This window comes from Phodopus roborovskii, unplaced genomic scaffold, assembly GCF_943737965.1.
Source record: "Phodopus roborovskii unplaced genomic scaffold, PHOROB, whole genome shotgun sequence".
Taxonomy (NCBI): domain Eukaryota; kingdom Metazoa; phylum Chordata; class Mammalia; order Rodentia; family Cricetidae; genus Phodopus; species Phodopus roborovskii.
Window position 1 is genome coordinate 1,830,739 of NW_026126613.1, and position 25,948 is coordinate 1,856,686.

Genomic DNA, 25,948 nt, shown 5'->3' on the forward strand with positions numbered 1-25,948 from the left:
CTTCTCTACAATGGAGGTAAGGAAGAGTATGTTTGGAGTTCAGGAGCTCTTTAAGGGGGTATCTTGATATTCCCATGTCCTGTGAGTAAAGTCAATGGGAAGCTATAACCCAATCCAGGCAGGATGATAAACAGTCAAGACCTTCAGGAATGAAGATATAAGTCACTTCTTCAGGAAAAGACACAATATCTGTTGGGGTGCTTGCTGACGATGTGAGAAATACAAAATGGATAGCAGAAGTTGTGAACACCAGCTAAGGCCACATGGCCAGTTCCAGAAATAAGGATTGTAATTGACATCAGTGTTTTTGTCATACCTTGTTAAGAATGTGTTTATACATATAGAGACATGTATTTAGAAGCTATTTGTGTTTTTCCTCCTCTTTGTCTTCATGTAATGTATCATCAATTGAGATACGTGGTGATCAGAAAAGCAGCCAAGCAGTAGTTCCTACCTGTACCAAGGCTGAAACGGAGACCCTGCCTTCCCTATGACTGGAAACTAAATCTCTTATGCGGCCCTTTGCCTCTTCCTTATATACCTTTCTAGCGCTGGGATTAAAGGCGTGAGCGCTGTTACTCTTTTAGACTGCTTCCATCCCATGTAACCCTGGGTGGCCTTCAGTTCACAGAGATTCATTTAAGGAGCCAGGAGACTAGCTCAGTGGTAGAGTGCTAGCCTAGTGTGCATGAGGGGCGGGTTCGATCCCCAGCCCTGCTTTAAAAGAATTCATTCATGTTCATACACACTGCACACACACACACACACACACACACACACACACACACACACACACACACACCTTTAAAAAAAACAACTATTCTTTAGGTAGGTTTTTAAAATTAAAAGTATACATCACTAGGCTTCACATACCAATCCGTTAAAAGTTAGGTGGGGTTGTAATACTAGGGAATTATAAAATGTAGATGAATCTCACTTTACACAAGACCTCCATGAACTTTTAATTTAAAAAGACCATGCATGATGCATGTGCCTGTGATTTAGCACTTGGGTCATTTGTGACCATATACTGAGTTAGAGGCCAGTCTAGGAGACCCTGTCTCAGAAACTCAACAAATAAAAAAATGAAATATAAAATAAAAAGATTAAACGCTATCTGAGAATAGTGGTAACAGATTAAATGTTAACAGACTAAAACTATGATTTCCCAACGATTTTATTGAGGTAACGTTTCCCAATTTATACACACACACACACATAATATATATATGCATATACATATACTCAGGAAAGCTAAACAATGTTCTAAGGCACTTGGAATTGTGCACAGCGAAGAATCCTATTATATTATACTACTACACAGAGTATAATCTTCCACTTTAAATAGCACAAACACCAATATGGAATAAAAAGGTAACACACGATCTTTCGGGTTACAATCGTGGAATACATAGGCTTCGGCGTGTATTCTTGCAGCTCTCATACCCACATACTATAATGTAGCACGGGTTAAGAAACTGTCGTGTTTATCTGGGTATACAGTTCCAGTTATTAACACCCACAGAAAGCAAACCTGGATAAATATTGGGTCACACACTGGAGACTTACCCGGTTAGTCTCGAAATGATCACTATCGCTTTAACCAAAGCTCAAAAGAACAAAAGAACACAGACAGTCTGTTAGGGGAAAACCACTGTTACTTAGGGGGAAAGAGAGAGAGAGTTTCCAGCAGGCATCTAACTGCAGGAATTTTCACAGGGTGCTTTGAATATATAGGCATGTGTCTAAGCCACAGAGGAAATACTAAAGAGTTAGTGCCTATAGTGTAAGCGATGAAGGTGGTTAGACCCTTAGCTCCTGCTAACCCTTCCAAATGCTAGCTAGCACTACAGTGGCAATTTCTCATGGTGGGGATGCTCTCTAAGCAATGTAATGATACAGTCAAAAATCAAATCAGAGCTTTCATTAAGTGAAAAGCTCTGCCCCTCCCCCACCCCCAGGCTGTCGAGTGGCACAAGTATTATTGACATTTTTAATAAACCTCAAAATTGACCTGAGGGTGGATTGGCATCCTGTCTCACTTACTCCTTCAATTCATTCTCTTAAAAAAAAAACTGCTATTAAGAAAGATAAGAATTTCTAAGCCCCATCTGTAGGTTTACACTATAACCACCTTTATTGACTCTGAGCTGTTCTGCTTCAAGGGGGGAAAAAAAAAAGTGTCTTTAGAATTTTATTATTAAAATTGTTAGTGTGGGAGGAATTAATTTTGTCCTTGTAGCTAGCTGCAAGTCATCTAAATATTTTTCAAGACATACTGTTAAATTTCAGTGGTATAAAGAGTATGTTTCTGTGTGGTTAGCACGGGTTGATCGAGGCACACTTGGGGGAATACTCACTTCGTTTCGCATATCCTCGGCTTTGTGGTGTGAACAGTATGAATGCAATCTAGTTAACCCACATTTCTGCCACAATGCCATATTTGCACATCTTATTAGAAAAGCTGAACCATATGGATATGTTTACATGGGGGAATTCAAGCATTTCCATACGAATCAACTGCGTTGTCTATAGGAGGAGAGAAGAATCTTTTGCAGCTCTGTCTACAGTTTTACCAAGGAGAATCTAATGCTGACTTCCAAAGACCATCCGTTTTGTTCGGAGCCAGTGTGTTCCTGTGACCTGCAGTCTTGTTCCCAAGTGACGAACGTTTGCTCCGTGTGTTGCCCTTCCAGAAGTACGTTCGAGTATCAGGCCAGGTCACTGTAAAGGGCAAAGCTGCCTGGCAACCCTCTTTCCTAGAGAACAGGGCAATTTACGCTGCATCTAAGCAGAAGGCTTGAGGTGGGTAGGAGACACGCAAAGCAGTAGAGATGGTATTTGGGGATCTTTCTCCTATGTGTCCTTATTACAGTGGACAGTGGCATTCGTATGCAGGTAAGGGGGGACACTCTTCTGGGCAGGTATGCACATACGTGGGAGGGCTTGTTTTAAATTTTTACTTTTTATTTTTGGTTTTCACAATGTCTGGGAACAATCCTGATGTCAAGTCACTAGGAGCCTGGGATACTGAACATCTTGCAACATGTGGTACATTTCATCACAACAAAGAATTGCCCAGATCCAAATGCCAACAACACCCGCACTGGGAAACATCTATCAACAGCTCTTTGTTCGTAAGCAGCTGTGCTACAGGAGCAACGAGCTAAATGGCATTTCCTGCATTAAAACCCGGCATGGCTAAAACTTGGCAGTAGGTAGGAACAGCAGCCACAGGACTCTCCATTTCTTTGCCCCAAACCTTACAATATGTAAAATGAGATTTGTTCATTTGGGATAAAGCTGTCCACGAAAACAAAAACAAAACAAAACAAAAACAACAACCAACCAAACAAAAACAAAACAAAACAAAAACACAAAGCAACATAATCGTAACAAAAAATAGTTGATCTAGATTACAATTGCTTTCTAGAAGTGCAAACAGTGGTTCAAGCTATGAAACAGGGTTTAAGCTTAACAATTAGAAAAGGTAAACAGGAAACAAAAATGGGAATGGTTTGGGGTTTTCTGCCTTCATCTCCACTCCTTTGGTCGCTGCTGTCTTTGTAGTGGAACCTAGAGTCCCTATTTGGAACTCGGGTTTGAGTTGCCTAGGAATGCACATTCTCTCCGGAAGCTGTTCCCATTAATTTGACAATTGCTTATTTTTCTCACACATATCTTCTAAAGGTTCACTCTGCTTTGTTAAATAAAACATATCACCGGTAAGTAGACAGCAAATCCTAACAGAAATTAATCATTTTAAGGGGCGAAGGGACAATTTGTATACTCGAAGGATGCGAGGGAGGAAATAATGATCTCCAAGTACAGCTTCTTTTACTAGTAATGATAACTGGATACAGTGAGGATGTAGGAATGCATAAACAAATTCCCCATATTGATGAAAATGACATAAATCCATATATCTTATATTAGATTATGTCTGTTTCACCCACACTAAAGAACGTTTATTACTCTAAATCATACTGCTAGGACCATGCACAAATAACATAGGATGGGCTTTTTGAGCAAGAGATGGAGAAAAAGAAAATATTTTAGGGTTCAAATGCAGACATACTGCTATGTGCTATTGTGTTTACAGCTTAGTCTTGGTAGGTTTGTCTGTTGTGTGCTGGTGTGGGGTATATCAGGACATGTGGTGTTAACAGACATTTATTTCTCTCCCAAGTACAAATTACTGCATCTTTTTTTTAAACACCAGCACATCACTGAATTCATTGCAGGAGACAGAGTCTTACAGAGGCCCTAAGGGCTAACAACTCATTTTCAATATTTGGCAACTTTTGAAGAGTGTATTAGACTCTTCTATTTCCTTAAGTCTATTTTCAATTAGATGTCAGAACTTTCTCCCACCACCAGAGACAGATAAGTGACTACCTTTATTTCGCTAATAAGGATGGGAAGAAGAAATGAAAAAGGCAGCTTTTCTGAATAAACCCTAGAACCTGGTCTGCTTGCCTTTTTAGTTAATGGCTGTTCAAATACCCAAGATGGTTCTCTGGATGTTGTAGACTTTAGTTAAGTGGTTTAAGGAATAAACATAAAGGTAAATTACAACTAACACAAAGCCACAAGACATTTCACATGTCTAGGAAATCACCAGTCAAGATGCCTCCACTGAATGCTGTTGTGACCGTTTTTTGGTCACGCTGGTTGGTAATGGCCATGAGGGAGACTTAGTGTTTTCTCACTACCTTATTACCCACAGGGTTTCCCACCTCCATTTAAAAGCCAAGATGGAAATAGCCACTTGATATATTCTACTTCGTCTAGTTCTTTCTTGCCTGGGACCTTCCATGAGTTGGGCTAATTTTCTTTTTCCATCATATCTCGGGAGTCAGGAAAACTCATTCATTTTCTTCATTGGCCTAATGGTACACTTTAGTGAAAGACTGGAATTGTGTTACAACTGCACCCAAAAACCCCTCCAATTTCTGCACACATTTATTTTCTTAGAGAATAGTGGCTTGCTGGTTGGGCTGCAGAAAGGCTGGCAGTGGGCAGGGGCATAATTACAGGGAGAGGGAGACATGCTTTTGCCTTCTGCGGGGATGTCTGGATGGGCTGCTAGTGAAGCTAGGCAGCCTTTACATTTCTTCTGCCTTTAAAAATTAACCACGAAAACGGAGCCTTATTCTGAGAACTACAGTTTGGCTCATGGTATTTTAATTCTTTCCATGACTTACAAAAGAAAAAGAAAAGTAATAGATCATTGTAATGAAGTAATAGGTGGTTCTAATCATTTAAATGTTAGACTGCTGGTAGTTCATTGCATTTTTAAACTTCTCTCTAACTTACCAAATTTTCTGTAAACACATGAGTCAGTAGGAAGGAAAGGGATACGTAGTTCATAAATGTGACAGATAATATCTGGGGGACGGGTTTTCATTTGTGCAGCAGTGGGGATCGGGGGGGGGGGGCTTCAGCCTGAAAGGCAGCTTGTGTTTTGTAGCAGGAGAATATTATTGTGGACAGTAAAAATTGTGCAATTCAGACCATGATGGGGGAAAAAAAAAGAGTGTTCTTCTTAACAACCCAATAGAAACTTCCTATGGCACACACTTTGAAGGACAAACTGGTGTGCATGTCTTGCACTTACAATGTACAGACGCTGTAAAATGTAGGAAAAGAAACATTATCTGCCTCGGCATTTTTCCCTCGACACTGAGATGATAATAAGGTATCGTAAAGGAAAACTGCTTTGCAAGTGATGAGAAAGAAGTTAATTTTTGGGGCTGAATCGAGATGCTGTAAAACAAACAACAACAAAACAAACAAGCCCTCGGCCGAAGACGAACAGCAGAAGGCATTACTCCAAAAGCAAAGTCTGTCTTAGGTCCTTACTGAAATGAACTAGTGTAGGTTGCAGCCTCGCTTTATTAATGCAAACAGCTCAGCGTGGTGAAGGGTACAATGATGCTGGGTACCTCATGAAATGGTCCTCCAGGCTCTTTAGAGTAGGTCAACTGCTGCCAACTACTTCTACTTTTAAATGAAATCATCAGATTTCAAGTGGTTCTTCCAAACACCACAGTGGTGGGACCTACACTTACTCAACTGATTAAACGCTGAGTTGTCAGTAGAGATAGAAAATTACAGGCTTCCACATTCTGAAGCAGAATACTTCACAACCGTCATCATTCCAGATCAGAGAGTAAGACGGACTCCACACAGATTCTGCCTTCTCTTTAGAAAAAAAATAAAGAAATCGCATGCTTTTAATCCAAGGGGCCCAAAACAATTGTTAAAGGACAATGAAATTTAAGGTAGTATTTACAAGGGAGCCCTTCTGGGGTTCTGTGCTGGGGCTCTGGTGCCACAGAGAAGAGCAATTTGAGGGAGGAAGCTTCTCAATGTAAACAAGACTGATTACAGGCTCTCGGGGTGCTGAACTGCATCTGACAGCTTCTCTGGCATGGGGAGTAAAGGCTGTATGGATGGATGTGACCCACAGACTCAGCCTAGAAGGTAAGGGTTCCTTTACATAAGCCAGCAATTTTCTGTGCTCCTTAAAGGGGATTTTGTCAAATCTATGTGCTTGACTTTTCTTCCTTTCTTTCCTTCCTTCTTTCTTTCTTTCTAATAGCAGCAACCTAACTTTTAAAAGAGTTTTAATGCCGCACTCAAAACTACCTGGTACTTTATTATTGTTGTTATTGTTCCCCTTCAGGGCTTGGAGCAAACAGCACACACTTGCATGCTTCTTAAGCTGCAACTCTGGATTTAGTTTTTTAAAAAGGGTGTCACGATTGTCCACATAACCTTCTTCCGATAATGGATGGTTTCCTGACTCTGGAGATAATTAAGACAGGGAACGATCAGGGGAGTTATTTCTAAAGCTTGCAACAGTGCAGGATCACATTGTATCAGACTTTATCTCTGCTACCCTTGTAGCAGGCTCATACATCAGGAAAGCGCGTCCGTCTAAGAAGATAGCGTGTGGGTAGCTGGGTTATTGAAAGCATGCAACACAATGCAAGCAGCCATGCTTCTTAAGAGTTGGTAGAGGCTTCTTGCATTTAACACACGCAAAGATTGGTTTCTGGCAACTGGGTTCACTGGCACAACATGAAAAATATGGTACTACACAGAACCACTTATTGGTGAAACAACAATGTTCTGGAATCAAGTCTTTAAGGAATCCACATTGGTTGAGTAGGTTCCCAAACCCCTTAGTAAGTTCTCAGCTAGCAAATGCCTACTTCAAAAATATACGTATCTTCATTCTTCTTTTCTTCATTAACATAATGAAACAGTCCTTCTCCTTATTTTTAGCTCCCACCCACCCTGTTGGGGTGACCACCAGCAATTCCACACTGTACCATTTGGCTTTCTGGTAGTCGAACTGGCGATTGTCTTCTGCTTGTCTCCTTTGATTACAATTTTTGATGAACAGCTGAGAGAACCAGAGTGCACCTTGTATCAGTGCACATCTGGGCAGCCAGGCTCGCTGCATCTGGCTCTCAGCTTGTTGACCTTGTCTGGGCTGTCCAGGTGAGGAGCATTCTCAACCAAGGTCGGGTCACACGCCCCTTTCACCACAATGAAACGGGAACATACACGTTCAAATCACAGTGCAATGTCGGGGTCTTGGGAAGCAGGGTTTCTTCCAGGGACCATCAGTCTGTATTTCTCAACAGTACCACACTGCATTACGGACGATGGAACCTGGAGAAAGGAACAAAAACTGTGAGTCTCTGGCATAGAAGCATATTCTGCATTTGGTAACATAAATAACTGCAGAAGGCAGCTCTGAATATCACCGACCCAGTTACCATTAAATTGTTGCTGTAACAGAATGCTCTTACGTATGTTATGTTGAGCAGACATGATTCTTATAAGACATCATTGTGCTCAAGGCTCACATTCTAGCCCACATTATGCAGAGGGAGACATGTTTTAAATGGATTTGGCTATACCCAGCCTGCAGATATGAACAGCAAACACAACAATCGCTCTTTTATCATCGTGACAGTGGTAGCTACGGTGGCATGCAGGTATACTTCCAATCCTTGAGTGGTAGAGAAAGGGCGATGAGGAGTTCAAAGTCAACTTTGGCTATACGAAGCCAACCTGGGATACATTAGATGCTGTCTTACAAAACAAAGAACAGAACAAGATAAAAGAAACATCTGGGGAGGAGGATCTGATCTATGCTAAGTTCCCCATCTCCAGAACCTCTAAACCCATTCTACGTACTTAATCAGTACTTGCTAGAAGCATGAAGTTACATTTAGAAAATGATTTAATAACTCTACAGGTAATTTTATGTAACTGAATGGTTCACTCTTAAGACAACAGATTTTAATTTTAAGTATATATACGACTATATGCGAATTCAGCTGACAGAACCTTCCAAAATGCCTTCTAGGAAGGGCCAAATGGCAACGTGAAGAAACTCAGAAGTTTTTGGTGGTTAACAGATTTTAAGTTCTGTTTTATTACTGTTTTCTTGTATGTGGGTGGGTGGGGCTCCCATTCAAATGGAAGTCAGAGAGCTCCCTTTGTTCAGCTGCAGAAACTGAGACACTGGGAAGCTAAGTCCAAGGATGTTGGCTCTAGAGTCTATGATTTTACCTATATTAGAGACCAAGATATGTCCTCAGCTGAGCTTTCATTCAATGGTGGAGCGTTTCTGTTTTCTTCTTGTGACTATCCAGGCAGGAGAGGAAATATTTTAAAGACAGACACTTGTGCTATCAGACTACTGAAACAATAAACCACAAAGAATTATAATTGTCCCAGGAATCCCATGCTGGGTAAGGGCAAAGGCTGAAGCTCTCTGGCTGCATTTGGAGAAGAAACTTGGCTGCCAGAAGAGATTCCACAGTCTTCCCCTAAACTTCTTAGACCACCTTGGAGGACAGACCAGAGCCAAGACAGTGATGGGTAGACTCACACCTTGGCCAATGTTGATCAGTTTTGACCAGAGAGAAGTCCTGGCCTCCCTATCTCCAGCTGGGTCAGCTGCATACCGGGAGCAGAGCTCAGGGAACAAGACAAACACCTTATCCCTTCATGGCCCTGACACAAAAACCATCAGCTTCTCTCTCTCCCAGGCTCAACCTCTCTGGGCACTGCAGAGAAACTCATTTGTTAGCAACTGTCTGGCCTGCATCCACTTTCTCATGGCTTCTGTGCACAAATATTTCACCGAGTCCCTATCTTCAGATACCCTTAGGTTCTTTATCTAAAGGGCAAGTGTAGGTAAAAGAGACACAGGGCATGTAATCTTCCCATCGGTGAGATGAAGAAGGTACCTGAAACACCAATTAGATGACCAAATGAGTCATCCGAGTGGCAGAAAGACAGGTTGCTTCTAAAGCCCAGCATTTTCTGGAGAGAACCCTGATATTAACATCTCCAAACCAGTGAAAAAACTCTTAGAATTTTCTTCTCATCCTGTACACACTATCTGCCCAAGAATCTGGGTAGAAAGTGAATTCCACTGGGTTGCACTGTGACTGTATGGCCCTGCTACCATGGGGGCTGCAGCCTCTCTTCATAGACAACCTCCACCATATGGTAAAACACACACAGACCTATATCTTTGTTTGCTTTGTTTGTTTGTTTTTTGTTTGTTTGAGACAGAGTTTCTCTGTGTAATAGCCTTGGCTGTCCTGGAACTCATTCTGTAGACCAGGTTGGTCTTGAACTCCTAGAGATCTACCTGCCTCTGCCACTCGAATGTTGGGATTAAAGGAGTGTGCCACCACCACCTGGCACAAATCTGTATTTTGCTACAGTGTTCAATTAGTCAAAGATGTTTACACCATGCAAAATTAAGCTTCCTCTATTCAAATTTGGCTGTAGCATTTCATGGTCAGAGGTATTGCAAATGTATTTTTTTTTCTAAGTGGGTTTAGCTTTATCTCTGGAAAACTTCACCTATACAATAGAATAACAGTTTTGGCTTTAATTTCAAGTTGGTGAAGCAATAAACAGATTCCCTTTGCCCTCAGGACAGAAGCTTTTCATCCCCTCTCTTTTTAGGATGTGTCTGATTTTGAAATTATGGACATTTTCTTCTTGAAAAAACAAAACTCTAATGCATACTGTTGAGAGGGAATGAAGCAGGGCTATTTCTTCAAGTCATAGAATTCAAAGAAAAACCCTTCCCAAAGACAGTTCTTCCAGAATTTCATTCTTAAAAACTACTCATTCTCCTATGCACTCTTTCAGGTAATATAAGAATAAAGTTGCTCACAAATGTAAACTCTTCTGTCTCTGTCTCTCGATATTTGATTCATACTGAGATCTTGGATCACGCTCTCCTCCCTTGTTATTTATTTCTGTTTTCCGTGCTGGGGGTTAGACCCAGGGTCCTGTTCATGGACGGTGAGCACGCTACCATTAAGCTGAGACCCATCTTTACTCCCTCTTTCCTTACTGCTATGCCACAAGGACTTCTGTGGCGCACGAAGAGCTCCTAGGCCACAGCTCGCTCGCTCTGGGATGTCACGGCACATGATGGCGGTGCTCCTCTTATTTCCCATACTATACCGGGCTTATACCATCTTACAGCTCCCGGAAAGCCCCTGTCCAGGGATAGGAAAATGGACTATCCAGGAAAGAGAGTAACAACCCAAAAGCCTCCCCACTCTTCTGTGGTGGACCCTCCACAGGGCATGCTGCAGCCCCAAGGACAGTGTCTGCAATGTCACATGTTGAAAAGCCACACCTTTCTAAGCAGCCCAAAGAGTGGTTTCCTTTCTATGTAAATCCAAGAAATGCCAATACCTCAGAACACACATAATGAAATCACTGCTTGGAAAATGTACGTTCCCATGTAATAATCTTAGATGAAAATATTTTAGAAGTTGAGAAAGAAAAAACAGACTTCATAACTATAATAAACTATTATGAGTTTTTGATTCCCTTCACCTGAAATTTAGATAAAAAAACTGTACTGTGGGTATTTAGGCGATATCCTCTTTGTCTACTGGTTATGATAAAAAAAAAAAAAAAACCTCTTGAGATCCGTTTGACTTTGAAAGCTTCAATTCAATGATCCAATGAGTGCATAATAGTACATTTTACTTAATAAGCGAACATTTCATAAGCTAATAAAATTATTCACATGTGAAGATACTCTGCACTCTAAAATGTTATTTTGTGTTAGATTAAATTTATTTTGTAAAAAACGCCATTCTCTCTTGATTATAAATCGAATCTATGTTAAAACCATTAGGAAAAAAAAATACTAGCCAGGTGATAGTGGCGCACGCCTTTAATCCCAACATTTGGGAGGCAGAGGCAGGTGGATTTCTGTGAATCTGAGGCCAGCCTAGTTGACAAAATGAGTTCCAGGACAACAAGGGCTGTTACACAGAGAAACCAAGTCTCAAAAGACAAAATTAAAAAAAAAATACTTCTCAGAAGATTCCAATTATTCATGTCTTACTACTGTAATCCTTTAAAACTTATTTTTAAGTAAAATACAGGTGTTTTTTTTGCAAACTTTGTCATCCCAATTTAGATAATTATTTTCTATTATAGAAATTCCATTGTCTAGAAAAGGGAAGTGGATTCTGTCTGTTTTGTTGGTGTCTTTTGAGTGCAGTGAGTACATAACCAACATCAGACCACTCTTCAAGTATGTTCAACTTTGTGGTTTTGAGCGTTGGGCTGCTGAGCGGGCAACAAAGGGAGGAAATATAGAGTGTAAACAGAGCATCAGAGAATATGCTAGGGAATGCAGGCTACAGCTTGGTCCCTTATCAGCCCCCAGGATGAATTCCTGTGGGGAGTATTTGTCCTCGCCCTTGTTGCAAGGTCCCAGGGGCTTGTGTTTCAATTCCGAAAAGCTCTTTGGAAAATATTGGGAGTAACCAGGAGGATTACGAGAGAACAGATCAAGCCAATTCGTCAACACACACACACACACACACACACACACACACACACACACACACACACGATAGAAGATATTCTGTGATGTGGTCAAAGTGTCGTCCTTTGGTGCTAGGGGTATTTATGATATAAATGCCAGCATATAATTCAAAAATAAAGCGCCAGGCTGGAATCCTCGTTTATTGAAACAGGGTCTCAGGAAGTGGATCCCTTCAGTGTTTCTTTTAAATATCTGTTGTTGACTTGTCTCAAAAAATCCAAAGGTTCGAAAGGCTCGGTGGCAAAAAGTCTCCCTCTCTCCTGTGTGTGACCCAGCTACCAGTTCTCCCCAGAGGTAAGGGGTGTCCTGAGAGTAGTGTCTGGACCTGTGTGTGTGTGTGTGTGTGTGTGTGTGTGTGTGTGTGTGTGTATCTATGTGTGTGTGTATGCGCGCACGTGTGTGTAACAGGTAAGGGACAGAGCTGTCATCAGTACAATGTACCCTGACTCTCAGAGGTTTAGGGTCTGATAGGAAGGCTGGCTTGATGTGGGAGATCAAGTCTGGCATTGACTAGAAGAAAGAAATCTGCCATGTGTCTAGGCTGCATTTACAAGGATGGGTAATGATTCGCAATGCTTATGCCCCATGAGGGGGCTGAGTGCTTAGAATTCTGTGGCTTTTACAGGAACACTTTTCTTCAGCAAAACACACAGCCATATGTTAGCATTATTTTGACTAGAAACAGTAGTGTTTATTAAAACTTTTTTCCTCTTAAAAGAAATACTGACACCAACATGTAAATCACAGCATGATTTTTATATCTCCAAAGCCAAAAACACTTCCCTGCTGGAACGCAACTCTAATGATGTCATATAAATTAATGGAAAAATAGCAGTAGACATTTGCTTTACTGCCAACTCTTAAAGACTACTTGAGCAAGACATGTTTATTTTGGTGGTATGAATATTTAATTTTCCCTTATCTGAAATGACAGCTTAAAGAGTGTTAATCAGTACATTAAAAAATCTTTTTAAGATCATCTCCTTAGCATGAGCTGTTACCACTTCGAAACGTACCTAACCTGAATCTATTAGCATTTATTTAAACAATGACAATATCAATAAGTTATTTAATAAAACACAGGTCTAGCCTGAATTTCTTCAGAGGAGTAAACAGTTGAGGAACCATTTTGAACTTTTGGAGGTGAAAAAAAAATCCCATCCAATATAAAAACGTACTATAATCTTTAATTCAAAGTGTCACTAGCGAAGGCAGGGACAGTCAAAGCTCCTTAGGACATATACGGAACCCAGACATGTGGGTGGACCAGAAGCGAGCTTCCTACTTAGAGGCACAGGGAAAGCTAAGCACTGGTTTCCAAGGGCATAGTTCATGTGTTCTTTTGAATCATACACAGAAAGAGGTGCCCAATGGGTTAAGTTGAATACAATGGTTTTATATTCTTCACTGCCTCCCATACAGCGCAGAAAAAGAAAACCAATGAAATAAAAAAATAGCAACACAGAAAGATTTCAGTGCGAGAGCAAATATTACACAAGAGATCATGAAAAAAGTAAAAAAAGGCTGGCAGCAGGTTGGAAAAAAAAATACCGGGGACTGATATCTCAGGTTTTTACTAATCCGTGTAAAAAAGACAAGCAACCTACAGGAAGATTTATGATGGTTTGCCTACAGAAGTCAAACAGTCTGGAAGAAAAGGGTGCCCAACCATGTGGAAATCAGTGTATTATTTATCCTGTAGACTGTGGACCTTGAGGTCACTCACCCACCCAACTGTGATGAGCATGACTGGGCGTGCAGGGTACTCAGTGCGGGTCAGTAAACTAACGGTTTAAAAGATAACAGACAAATCTTTAGAAAGGTATCAAACACGCGAGCCCAGTGACCCAGGGAATGCAGTCAATAGGGCAACCACAGAAATGCAGCACCTGCTCAGTAGTCGGTACTACATTGTGTGCCATTTACACCACAGTGCCGTATGAGGCAGCTGTGCATGAGGAGTCCGTGCACGCGTGTGTATTATATACGGGCACGTTTGCAAATGCATAGGACACGCAATGACTAGAAGCACACACCTCAACCTCTAACGAGCTCTTACCCGTGAGAATAAAGATGAGGGCAGAAACTGCCTAAAGGAGCAGATTCATTTCCATTGATAAACTTTTGCCCTGTTTGAATGCTTAATTAAAATGCATCATTTTGTATATGAAAGACATTAAAGGAAATGGCCCTGACATCTCCCTGTGGCTAATCTTACTGAATTTGCTTAGAGAACACAATGGAAAGAGGGTCTTTTAGCATAAATACTTCTCGAAGAAATAGAACTACAAAACTTAATCAAATTTAATTAATTAAAACAACAAAATTAGAATTACAAAATGCACTCTTTATTTATTTATTTATTTTTTTGCTTCTTTTCTGCTGCAATTTATTCTCACCGTGGGCTATCAAATGGAGAGAAAGTCACCAGGCCCTGTGATGTAGAGGAAAGTTCTAGAGAAGTCAAAATGACTTGGACGGCCAGGTGGGAGGATCGGAATCAGTACCGCTCAGGGGCCAAGACTCCGCTATACAAACAGATCCTGTTTCCCCAATTTCCTGGAGTCCCCGGGCGGTTCTGTGTCATCGCATACAGCCTGTCTCCTGTTTATGATCAGTGTCCCGGCAGAAGCATAACTTCAGGTGTGACATTTTAACATGACCTTTCTCTGACCGCAGCTGTGGCAGAGAGGGCCCAAGTCCGGCAAGTTATACATCCAAGAGTGGATGGCCACTGGAGAGCCCTCAGAGAGAGAAAGGTGATGTATTCAGGATGTATACTGGCAAACAGAAGCAAGGAGAAAGACACCCTAAGATGAAGGGAGTTCCTCCGCCACAGCAGACCTTCCACCATGAAGAGTGGCTGTGGTAATATGGGCTCAGCACACGCTCCACACCAAGCACTTGCTATGAAATCCTCAAGTTTTACTTGAATGTCCTTTGCCTCGTGTCAAGTTCCCCTATATAAAACAGCACCTTGACTTCTGGGATCCCCTGAATGGCTAGAAGCAGAGTACTTGGCTGCTTAACTGGGGGCTGTTTCTAGATTAGGGCATTGTCAGTGTTTGTGTTCTGAAAGACAGGAAGTCTTGCCTTTTTCATGCATTCATCTGTCCTGGAATTTACTATCAATTCAAGTGTGTGTGTGTGTGTGTGTGTGTGTGTGTGTGTGTGTGTGTGTGTGTGTGTTGCTATATGAGTTTGTGCACGCTGAGGTCATAGGAAACAGGGTTTCTCTCTCATTTAATTTCTGTGCAAAATTGTAGGAACACGCCTGCTATGTAAAGCAAAGCTCCTACATGGATGGGATGTAACTAAAGAGAACAGCTGCCACATCTGGAAAGTGGACAACACGAACACTAGGCTCTCCCCCGTAGTTTCGGTTGTTTGTAAAACCAAAGGGTAGTGGGAAGAAAATCCGCGGCATTACAGTTGTTAAATTTTGAACTATAGGTGCCCATGCGCCAAAGTCCTGCTTCTCAGCTCGGCTGTACTGGGAATTCTGTGTAAATCCTAGTAAGAGACCTTGCGGTCACTAGGGAAACACCTCTGAGGGTGTCTCTGTCTCTTCCTCTACCTCATTCACATTCCTGGGCCACAGCAGGAATGAGCTCTGTCTCCAGGTGTTGCCAGCCTGATGTGTCGCCTCGTCATAGGTCCCAAATCAGCAGAAAGAATCAAACAATCCCTGGAATCTGTGAATTTGTGAGTCTCCCTTTTCAGGTTCCTTATGCCAGAGATTGTTATACAGCAGTGTCTTGGGGAGCCAATCAAAATTTGACTCCCATTGTTAAGATCTAGCTTCTGAAAAATTCAGTCCCTACCCTATGTCTTGTCCTGTGAGCCAGAAGTAATGTCCCCACCCTGCCTGCCACCAGAAGTTTAGAGCCCAGAACTTCTGGCATCAGTGGAGGAGTAGACTATGACAATATTTGCGTTTTGGGCCTCAAACGAAAATTGCAAAGAGAACCATAGTGTAGCCCTTGAGAAGGATTAGCACTTCATTGAAAGAAAAAAAATTAGGACCTCAATGTAGAATTTTGTCTTTCAGCGAGATTAGTTGAGGTGCTTTGAAAAAACGTAACAGAGCCAATAAGGAAAGTCTAGACACTGATAATCTGATCCAGCCATATCTTTAGATCTGCTACCAGGACTCTAGCTTACAAAAAAAAAAAAAAAAAAAAAAAAAAAAAAGCAAAGAAAGACAAATGTGAGGGAAGCAAAAACCTCCATCAGATGATTTCCTGACAAGCCACAGTAAAAATCAAATGACTACATAGCACACCCAACGTGAGTTTTTTGTCTCAAGTAGTCTGTCTACCCACCTTGTGAACTGTCGACTCTCTTCATGAACTTCCATTTCCGTGCTTTTAAACTCGTTTAGCTCTTTCCTTATTGCTGCCTACATAGGAGAAAATGAAGCAGAATTTAGGTCACGTACTTTCCCAACATATACAGCACTCACGAGGTAGATGTTACTCGATGACACAGTATTTTGGGGGTGGAGGCAAGGAAAGAATTACTTATTTCTTCCGAATTGAGATTTAATAATTGAAATCTATTACAGTCTTCACACCCATGGCGTACAAATCTGAAGTTAGAAGGTCTTCAAAACCTGAAATTTTCTGAGTTTCAGTGTGAGTCACAAGAGGAAGATTCCTATGATGGTTGCAAAGTGCAGGTATGATAAAAACGTGTGAAATGACCTTCGGGAGGTGTGTGTGTGTGTGTGTGTGTGTGTGTGTGTGTGTGTGTGTGTGCGTGTGTGCAGTGTGTATGAACATGAATGAATTCTTTTAAAGCAGGGCTGGGGATCGAACCTGCCCCTCATGCACACTAGGCTAGCACTCTACCACTGAGCTAGTCTCCTGGCTCCTTAAATGAATTCTCACCTCCTTCAGCTGTCTCCTTTCATTATGTCCTTGCAAATATTCCAAATTCTAGAAATACCCCTAACCCATAAACAGCTTTGGTCGCAAGCTCTTCAGGGGAAGGGCAGTCAGGGGGAAGCCAAATTGAAGCTAGGTGGGGGGCTCCCTAAGAGAGCCCTTGATGGGGAGGGCGCCAGTCGGGTCTAGAATGTGTGCCATAGAGAATATCCCTCCACCCTCCGGTGACCACAGCAAATGCAAGGCTTGGGGTTTTTTTTTTTTGCAGAGACTTCATATCCTGCTCCTAGGAAAGTTTTCCATTGAAACCCGCTCACTGGCCCGCCCACAGCCACACAGCTTTAACTAGCTGGCGCAGGGTTGCCAAGAAGGCAATTGCTATTTATTTTTTCATGTTGAAAGTTTAGACAAATGGCTGAAAATTCAGCACAGCATTTAAAGCCGCTCAGAAGAACATCAAATAGGAGGCCTTATTTAAGGAACACATAATCCATGCCATGTACAACAAAATGCTTCTGCATGGAAAGCTGAGACGCCCCTCCAAATGCTAACTTTGGCTGTCTGTTAATAGACAGTGGCGGGATTATGCATGGGTCTAGTTTCAATCTTTGCCTTATTTTTATTTCCTACTTTCTTTCTACAAAGGGTATTTCACTCATATAAAAAGTACTAAAAAAAAAAAAATCTTTATAAGCTCTATGTAGATTACAGTATTCAGACCAAACACAGAACATTATAAATATCTTTTACTCAACGAATGCTTTCCTTCATTGAAAAGGAAAAGTCGGAATAGAACACCCTTATGGCATCCCTTTAGCACAGGAAGTGGATAGAAGGATAGAAGAACCTACTGTGTGGTCGGAGGTCAATGAACTTCAGAGAAAAGGGAAATGATAGGAGAAAGTCCTGAGACCTCTTCATGGCTCTCTCCCATCACTCACCGTCACTCTACAGTTCACAGGCTTCCTTCTAAGTATATTTTAATGTGATAATTAAGTCCTGTTGTCACAGACTGTCTTTTTTCCCCAGATATATTCTTTGGGTCAGGAAGTCTCTTTGGGGGGGGGGGACCTGGATTGGCGAACAGTAGTCATAATTCTTATTACAAACTTTTGGAGGTGCCAAAGCAAGCAGAGACATGCTTGTGGGCCTGTGTCCCCCATGACACAGTTAAGCAGCATGTTTCACAAGACACAACAATGTGGATTTGGTTTTGGTCATTGTTAACAACTGGCGTTGGATCCAGGAGCTGGATGGTTGCTCGTAAATGCTCCCCCTACTGCGGAAACAAGGCTTTCAGTGAGAATACGAGCAGAGAATTCCATCTCTGTGTTCATTTAGACTCTTTTTCTCTCCACAAAAGGTTTCAGCAGAGGTTGTGCAAAGCACTTTAGCTAGACTCAGAAGACATGGGCATTGGTCTTGGCGATGTTCCCCACGGCAGTGGGATGCTCACAGAGGAAGTTTCCCCTCAATTTTCAGCTTCCCTATTGCTATGGTCTGGAAAACTGTTATCCAAAGTTCCGTGTGCTAAGGGCCATTGTCCAGGGAGGTATTATTAGAGGTGGGGCCTCAAGAGACACGTCCTTAGGTCATTTGGGGCATGCTCCTGGAGAGATTATGGAACTATGGACGACCTTCTCTTTGCTCTTTTGACTCATGATGCAAGTGGCTTGATTCCCCATATACGTTCCACTCCAACTGTATGATATCCACACTAGACACCCATTACTTAGGCCTTACTTAGCTCTTCATTGCTTAAACCCTTATGTGAATTTTTTTCTATGTATACGTTAATTATTTTAGGCATTTTTTTTTTAAGTAACAGAAAGCCAGCTGATATAGCTACCTAGAAAATAGGGATGAAAATTCATGATAATTAAGAATATTAGTTCAAAGTGTATTTAAAAAAATATGCTGGATGCAGTAGAGTTACCAATAAAGTATCATGCAGTTTTCAAAAAAAGGACATTTGGGCTACCATTATTTCATTTTTATCATAGAAAATTCACTGGAATGCAAGAGGACTCTGTTGAAGGAGAGCCAAATATAAGTAGGATAAAGGACTTCGTAGTGATAGAGGCTGACTACCAGTTGAAGAGTCTGGCAAAATCCAGGAAAAACATTCAGAGAGAAACACTTGGGATACGGAGTTTACAAATTAGAACAACTCCAAACTGTGTCCCACCCCACACAATATTTACATTAATAAAATTTATACCTCTCTAGTTCCCGTATCCTTTCATGCACACTGCTTTCCTCAGAGGGCCAGTTAGACACTCAGGGACACACCCTACACTCTCCTCTGCAATGCCCCTTTGTCACCATTCCGTGGTCTGTTTCTTCAGCTTCGACTCTGGGTAAACCCTGTCACGACGCTGGGAAATACAGGAGATCTGTCGCTTTACTAAGGTGAGCTTCTTCCTGGCCCAACGACATTGGCTTCTTGGAAGCCAGCTGCTATATAAAACATACTTGACTGCCCCGGGCAAGCTGTAGTATGAGAAACCCCAAGGCAAAGGAAGACTTCAGAGGAAGAGATGCCGTGTAGACAGGGGTCAAAGAGCAGGAGAGCACACACACAGTCATGAAGAAACTACTTTGGAAGTTGGTTCTTAAGGCTTGGCATCTCACTAATGCCTTGAGGGCCTGAAGCAAACCACTGGACACACGCATCCTAGAATTACTACCTTGCAAACTTGTAAGCTCAATGAATCACTGATTTAAGCTTTTAAGCCAGTAGCTTTGGGCTGGCTTGTTACAAGGCAGCTCATAACCTAAACAGTATTCTAAGATGAAACAGAGGCCTAGAGGGGTCTTGTGATCTACTGGTTATCAAACATGCTTAAGTGATTATGTTGAAGTCACCAATAAGCCTACAAGTCCCATATACATCCAATAAAATGGGCTTTTGGGCCCTACTAATCCAGATAACTCCCTTATTTTCCTGTGTGTACTGGTTTGCATTTAGAAGGGACAAGTCAGTTGTATGCAATGATATGGTAACACATATAATACTGCAGGGAAGGCATATTTGTCTGACTATGGGGACAGTATTCACTTTCAAAATCTACTCAGTAAGGATGTACTTGTAGTCGTTTAACAGTTACTACTTTAGGTAAGAAGAAGAGTTCTTAGGGGTTCAAAGGAAGAAAAAGGAGACCTTTTATGCTGGCCAGGTCAATATAAACATAGCTTTTGCGCTCTCTCTCTCTGGCTCTGTCTCTGTCTCTCTCTCTCTTTTCTCCAGATGAGATTAGATTTTAGTCTTAATACTCTCCGTCTACGTGTAACGGGCTGGTTTTGTTGAAAGACAAAAAGATGTTTGGAGCCAGTGGTACTGGCTTGGACCACCGTAGGGAAGCATTCAACTGGAATTAATCTCTAAGAAAGCAGAGGCGGCAACAACCCCAAATGCCAGGGGGATGCACTGAGGCCACATGTAGAGTGGTGTTTGGCATCATGGGAAGTAAACACAGGACATAAAAACGACTAAAACCAAGTTTAAGTTTGGCTAGTTGTGAGCGGCCACATACACTTCCCGTCTGACCAGCCCCAGTCAGTTCGAGGACACTTCTTGGCAAGAAGCAACAGGCAATTTATTGAAAAAAAAAAAAAATATGGCTCTTGCAACTATCTCAAACATTACAGCATGGGTTGTGAGTGAAGAATTAGCTAGAGTTTCCACTTGATATCTTTTGTTTATTTCTTCGCTAAAATGCTGGTATCAAAGAGTGGATTGCTCGCTGACTCGATAAGCTCAGTACCATGGGGAGTGTGCACTCCATGAGTCAACTGATGACATTCTACAGGGAATTAAAATCTCAGTCTTCGCCGGGAGCTGGCTAGACAGTGCACTCCTGGAAAGGCAGTATTCACCATCATAGCCATGTATCTGGGATGTTGTTTAGAGCATCAGTAAGTGCGGCAGATCCATGCATCCCTGGAAGAGTCTGTATTCTGGGTCACTCTACATTTTTTAAAAAGAACTTTTCTCAAAGCGTATATTCACATCTCCCTCAGTACATCTTTGAGTGCCTTGCCTGAACCTCCCAGGAATTTACAGTTTCTTCACTCAGCACCCCATGTCCTTCCTAGGGCTGTCTCTAGCTCTCGGTGACAAGGCTCTTCACAGCTTGCACAAGGGCGTCCTTGTCAATGCCAGACCTCTTCAGCGGCTCACTGGAAATGTTTAAGCTGAGACCCTCATCAGTGTTTTAAGTTTCAGTCCACGTGTGTAGTCATGGGGTAAAAATCACTTTGGGGTCCTAAATAACATTTGAATTCAATTTTTTTTTTTAAAAAAAAAAAAAGGTAGGCTTTCAGCAATTTTTGCTTTCCCTAATTTATTATTTTTCTTTTAAATTGGGGCATAGAGATCAAAACTTAAAAATAAAACGAACTTAGAGCTGCGGTTGTTTGTTTATTTTTGCGAACATGTGCATGTCCGTGTGTTTGTGTAGGTTTTTTTTTACTTTGCTTTAATTTTCTGATCATTGGTGTTTTGCCTGCATGTGTGTCCATGCAAGGGTATCAGATCCCCTAGAGTTGGGGTTATAAACAGTTGTAAGTTGCCATGTGGGTGCTGGGAATTGAACCCTGGGCTTTTGGAAGAGCAGCCAGTGCTCTTAACAGTGGAGCCATCTCTTCAGTCCCCTCACAACCTAATTCTGAACATAACAGCTAAGTCATAATTACTGAATTTTATATCAATTAAATTAATGAATCAAATGCATTATTTAGACTCTGATCAATAGGTGTTATGAAGTGTTTTAAGGTAAAAGTATTAAAAAGCCATTTTTTTTTTTTTGGCTACAATGACAATTAGCATGTTATTTTCATTCTTAAATAAAATGCTTTTAGCGTGTGGGCCAAATTTCTTTATATGTGTGTGTGTGTATGTGTGTGTGTGTGTGTGTGTGTGTGTGTGCACGTGTGAGCGCTTGTGAGCTTGCCACCCTGCACTTGATCATGAGAACCCATGCGCTCATTGGCCATGCATGGAAACTCAATGTTGCTTCAGGATGTTTTCCTCAACTACCGTTCACATCATTTCTTGAAACAGTGTACCTAAGTGACCCTGGAACTTCACTGTTTCAGCTACAGTGTCTGGCTCAGCGCTGGGACTATGGGTATGTAAACCTCACATGGAATTCTAGGATACAAACTGGATTATACTTGCTGAGCAGCACTGTCTGTCTATAGAACCATCTACCTAGCCCCGGCATATGCGCATTTTAATGACGGTGTGAAATTACTTAATTTTTCTCAGTGTTATGTAGAGAATAGTAGTTTTAGACATTTATAAAAATGCCATGTATTGATCTGAATTCCAGTTGTTTATTTTTCCTGTTTTCCATTCTGGATATTCAGCTGTTTGACAACAAACAAACACCACTTGACTGTAAAAAAACATACTACTCACAAACCGATCACTTGCATGTACAAAAACACGCTACATATAAACAGCATTTTCAATTTTTGCATTTTTCTGTTTTCTACCTTTTACCTTTAAAAGTATGTATTTTTCCCCCGTCTTAAACAAATCCTTACTTTTGGAAAACACACTCTTCTCCTAGGGAACACAGACAACAATAAAAACACAGCCCTAGAAGTCTTGTCCTTTAGACCTTAACAATCTTGGATAATTGTGTGAGATCTCTGTGGTAGAAAGCCAGTCACCCCTGTAAGTCAGGAGGTACCCTGGCTCTGCCCTGGGGCTCAGGTGCCATGTTCAAGGGACATAGGAGACTTCTGTGTCCCCAGGCTATTCCAGAACAGAACCAGGCTTGCAGAAGAAAACCTGACCAGGCCCAACTCTCTCATGTTTAACAAGCCTAAAACAAAAGCCTATCTTTATCTCAGTTCAAAATGTTCTTAAAAGAGCAAAAAAGGTCTCTGCCCGCCATAGCTGGAGATGGATGAGCTCTGCCTCCTACCACAGGACAGAAGAAAGGAGCAGCTCTCACAGGGGGTGGGAAATTGAGTTTGCATGTAAGGGCGGTTAGTTATGCAGACTGTCACTTGTGCACCGTGGAGGATTTTACTGTTTATCTGGCCTTTCTAAAGGTTGGCATTTGAATAATCAGGTGGTTGGTAATGGATGTGACAAATAACATTCTACTAAAATAACACCTTCGGTCTACCCAGTATGACCTCACAGCTCTCCTAAGAAGAGCTACCTGTCTGCTTCCCCTTGGTTTTGAGCTGGCCCCTGACTTCCTAGAACTAACAGAATGAGGCAGACAGAAAGCTTGAGTGACTTCTATAGTCAGACTTCCTTCGCTTTGGGCCACCGGCTCACAATTATGCAAGCTCGGCCTATAGCTTAGGTTTGCTCCTAACTAGCGCTTACAACTTGAATTAACCCGGTTATATTAACCTACATTCTGCCCTGTGGCATCAACTTCCTCCCATCTTGCACCTCCTGTCCCCTCTCCCTGACTCCTGGCATCTCTCATGCCACTAGATTGCCCTTCGAAGACTTTTCCTTTCTCTCCCCAGAATCCCCCACCTACACCTCCTGCCTAAGCTGTTGACCGTTCAACCTTTTGCTCCACCAATCACAGCAAGGCATCTTCACACAGTGTACAAACATCCCACAACAGACTTGTAAAGATGATTGGAAAAGCCAAGCTGCTTTTCTTGGGCTTTCTGGGGACAGACACCTGCTGTGAGGAAAGCCAGCCTAGGGAAGAGGCCATGCGCAGGAAGGTCTGTGAACAGCCCCGCTGAGCCATGGCAACCAAGATCCAAGACGTGTTGGAGAGTCAGCCCTGCACCTCTCAGAGGGGCCCAGTCACACGGAAAGCAGAAATGCCCAAATGATGCTTGAATATACGCTAACCTATGAAATCCATAAGATACGCTGACGCTCTCTGTGTGTCCTCACTAAGCTCAGGGTAGCTCAGTGCATGGGGACGGTGGCGGCCGCAGTGTCATCCAGAAGACACTGACTGAGGGAAGAGTGATGAAGCCCACGCTGAAAGGGGAGTGCCTGGAGTGGATTTATTTCCTGCAATACAGCGCCCTTGGTGCCTTGATTAACCCTCCCACTGAGAATAATTAAAACGATAACAAATGTATCGAATGCTTGGTAAGAGAGCAGAAACTTCTATTTTGGGCTGGGGGGGGATGACAAATAAAGAGGGGGGGGGCCCAGAAAAGGACAGAGCTGAAATGCCTTTGACGAGAGGACACTGGCATTAAGTCTGGTGACTCCGGGCTGCACTGCTGTACCCACAGGGTGACAAAGGGGAGCTTGCAGTTGGAGTCAGCATGGCGGGGGTGGGAATGTAGGCTGAGGATTTTAACCTATAACCCTACTGTCCACATGGTTTGCAGTCTGAATCCACAGTACTAAGGTAACTCATTTTGCTAATACAGTTCAAAATAACATTAAATAAATGGTGCTTTAGAGGAAAAAAATCATTTTTTTTTTAAATTTAGCTTTATTTTGTATGCCTTGTTATGAAGGTGTCAAATCCCCTATAACTGGAGTTACAGATAGTTGTGAGTGTAGGTGTTAGGAATCGAGCCTGGGTCCTCTGGAAGAGCAGCCAGTGCTCTTAACCACTAAGCCATCTCTTCAGTCCCCCCCCCCAAAATTTTATTAAGGTAGAGCTTCATAACAAAGTTTTTATAACAAAACTGTAGTTAATTCTACAAATGTAATGACATCTCACATATGATGGGAAGACTTTTAAAATATTTTTATTTATTGTATGTGTGAGTATAGGGTTCTATGTGTCAGAACACATCCTAGGCATGGAGCCCAGGTCATGAGGCTAGCAAGGCAAGGCAAGTACTTTTACTGTTCAGCCTTCCTTCCGGCCCAGGAAAAATAATCTTAACTCAGAAAGGTATGGTGATAATTTGTTGATGATCTAACAAATAAAGCTTGCCTAAAGATCAGAGTGCAAAGCCAGCCACAGTAGTCAGTCATAGAGGTGGTGGCACACACCTTTAATGCTAGCAGCCACATAAGTTAGCCATAGAGGCCAGACACACACCATTAATCCCAGTACTCGGGAGACAGAGGCAGATTGATCTCTGAGTTCAAGGTCACCTTGGGCTGCATGAAACTGATCCATTAAATACTCAGTTACAGGCATGGTATATATTTATTCAATGCCAGATTTAATGAGAGTAAAAAAATTGATGAACTCACTGTTAGTGAAAAACTTAAAAACAAATGGTCGGTGTTAATCTTGGGCTAAGGAACCTTTCTTGGAAACAACTTAAGGGAAGATTTATTTTAGCTCCCAGTTTCAGAGCTGTAAGTCCTTTAGGGAACAGTTGAGTGGAGACAAGAAGCTCCCATTTCAGTCACTGACAGCAGTAAAGCAGACATCAGATAAGCCTGCCAACTCCAAAGGACATTCCCGACATCAACCTCCAACTAAGCCGTGCCTATTTACTACCTTTCACCAGTGCCCGATAATGCTACGAGTCTGTCAAGGGATTAATTCATTTTTAGATGAGAGACATCTTAATCTGGTTGCCTCTAGGCAATGCCTGAAAACACACACCTGCATGCATGCTTTATAATCTCCTAGGTATTTTGCAATCCAGTCAAGCTGACAGCCAAGACTATCACAACCGGGAAGCCCTCCTCAGCTACGCTTGCATGAGAACAAGTTACACCGCCACTGATGACTAGTTTTCTCTGAGACTCAGCTGAGAGAACCGTGTAGCCTTTACTGCACACGGCCACTCAGGGTTTAGGCTTTCAGAGGGAGAGAGGTGCTAGGATGGCTAAGCAGAGGCTGAGGATGCAGATTCTGGACGCACAAAAGGTCACTGAGGTACTTGCCTTGTCTGCAGGTGTCAGCCTGGCCCAGGGCTTGTCAGCTCGGCGGTCATAGTCGGGAGAATCAGTGACTTCCACGTACTCGTTAAAGCGCAGGATCCTTCGGGCCTGTAGCTCTGCCACACTAGGTCTTAGGCTGAGCTACAGGAGGGTAGGAGGGAAAGTTACACATTTACAGCCTCTAGGTGGCTAGTTGTCTGTCTCAAACACTTCAAAGTTAAGGTCACTTTCAAGTATTAAAAGAAAAGCAACAGCATCTTGGGAATTTGTAATGAGGCCTACAAAGCAGCGTGCCCTCATTTCCAGACTAGGAAATCATCACCGCTAGCTAGG

The 25,948-nt window shown here is 42.1% G+C and overlaps 1 protein-coding gene across 2 annotated transcripts in view; it reads right to left on the reverse strand.

Moving 5' to 3' along the window:
• Nucleotides 1-1,159: 1,159 nt before the first annotated feature.
• Phactr2 (phosphatase and actin regulator 2) overlaps nucleotides 1,160-25,948 on the reverse strand; it is a 261,285-nt gene continuing 236,496 nt past the window's right edge. For both annotated transcript variants that reach the window (XM_051206153.1, XM_051206152.1), the window contains 3 exons: nucleotides 25,615-25,756; nucleotides 16,240-16,312; nucleotides 1,160-7,689 (listed from right to left, as the gene is read on the reverse strand). In XM_051206153.1, the coding sequence (XP_051062110.1) occupies nucleotides 7,674-7,689; nucleotides 16,240-16,312; nucleotides 25,615-25,756 (231 nt within the window). In that variant the 3' untranslated portion in view covers nucleotides 1,160-7,673. The remainder of the gene's footprint in view (nucleotides 7,690-16,239; nucleotides 16,313-25,614; nucleotides 25,757-25,948) is intronic.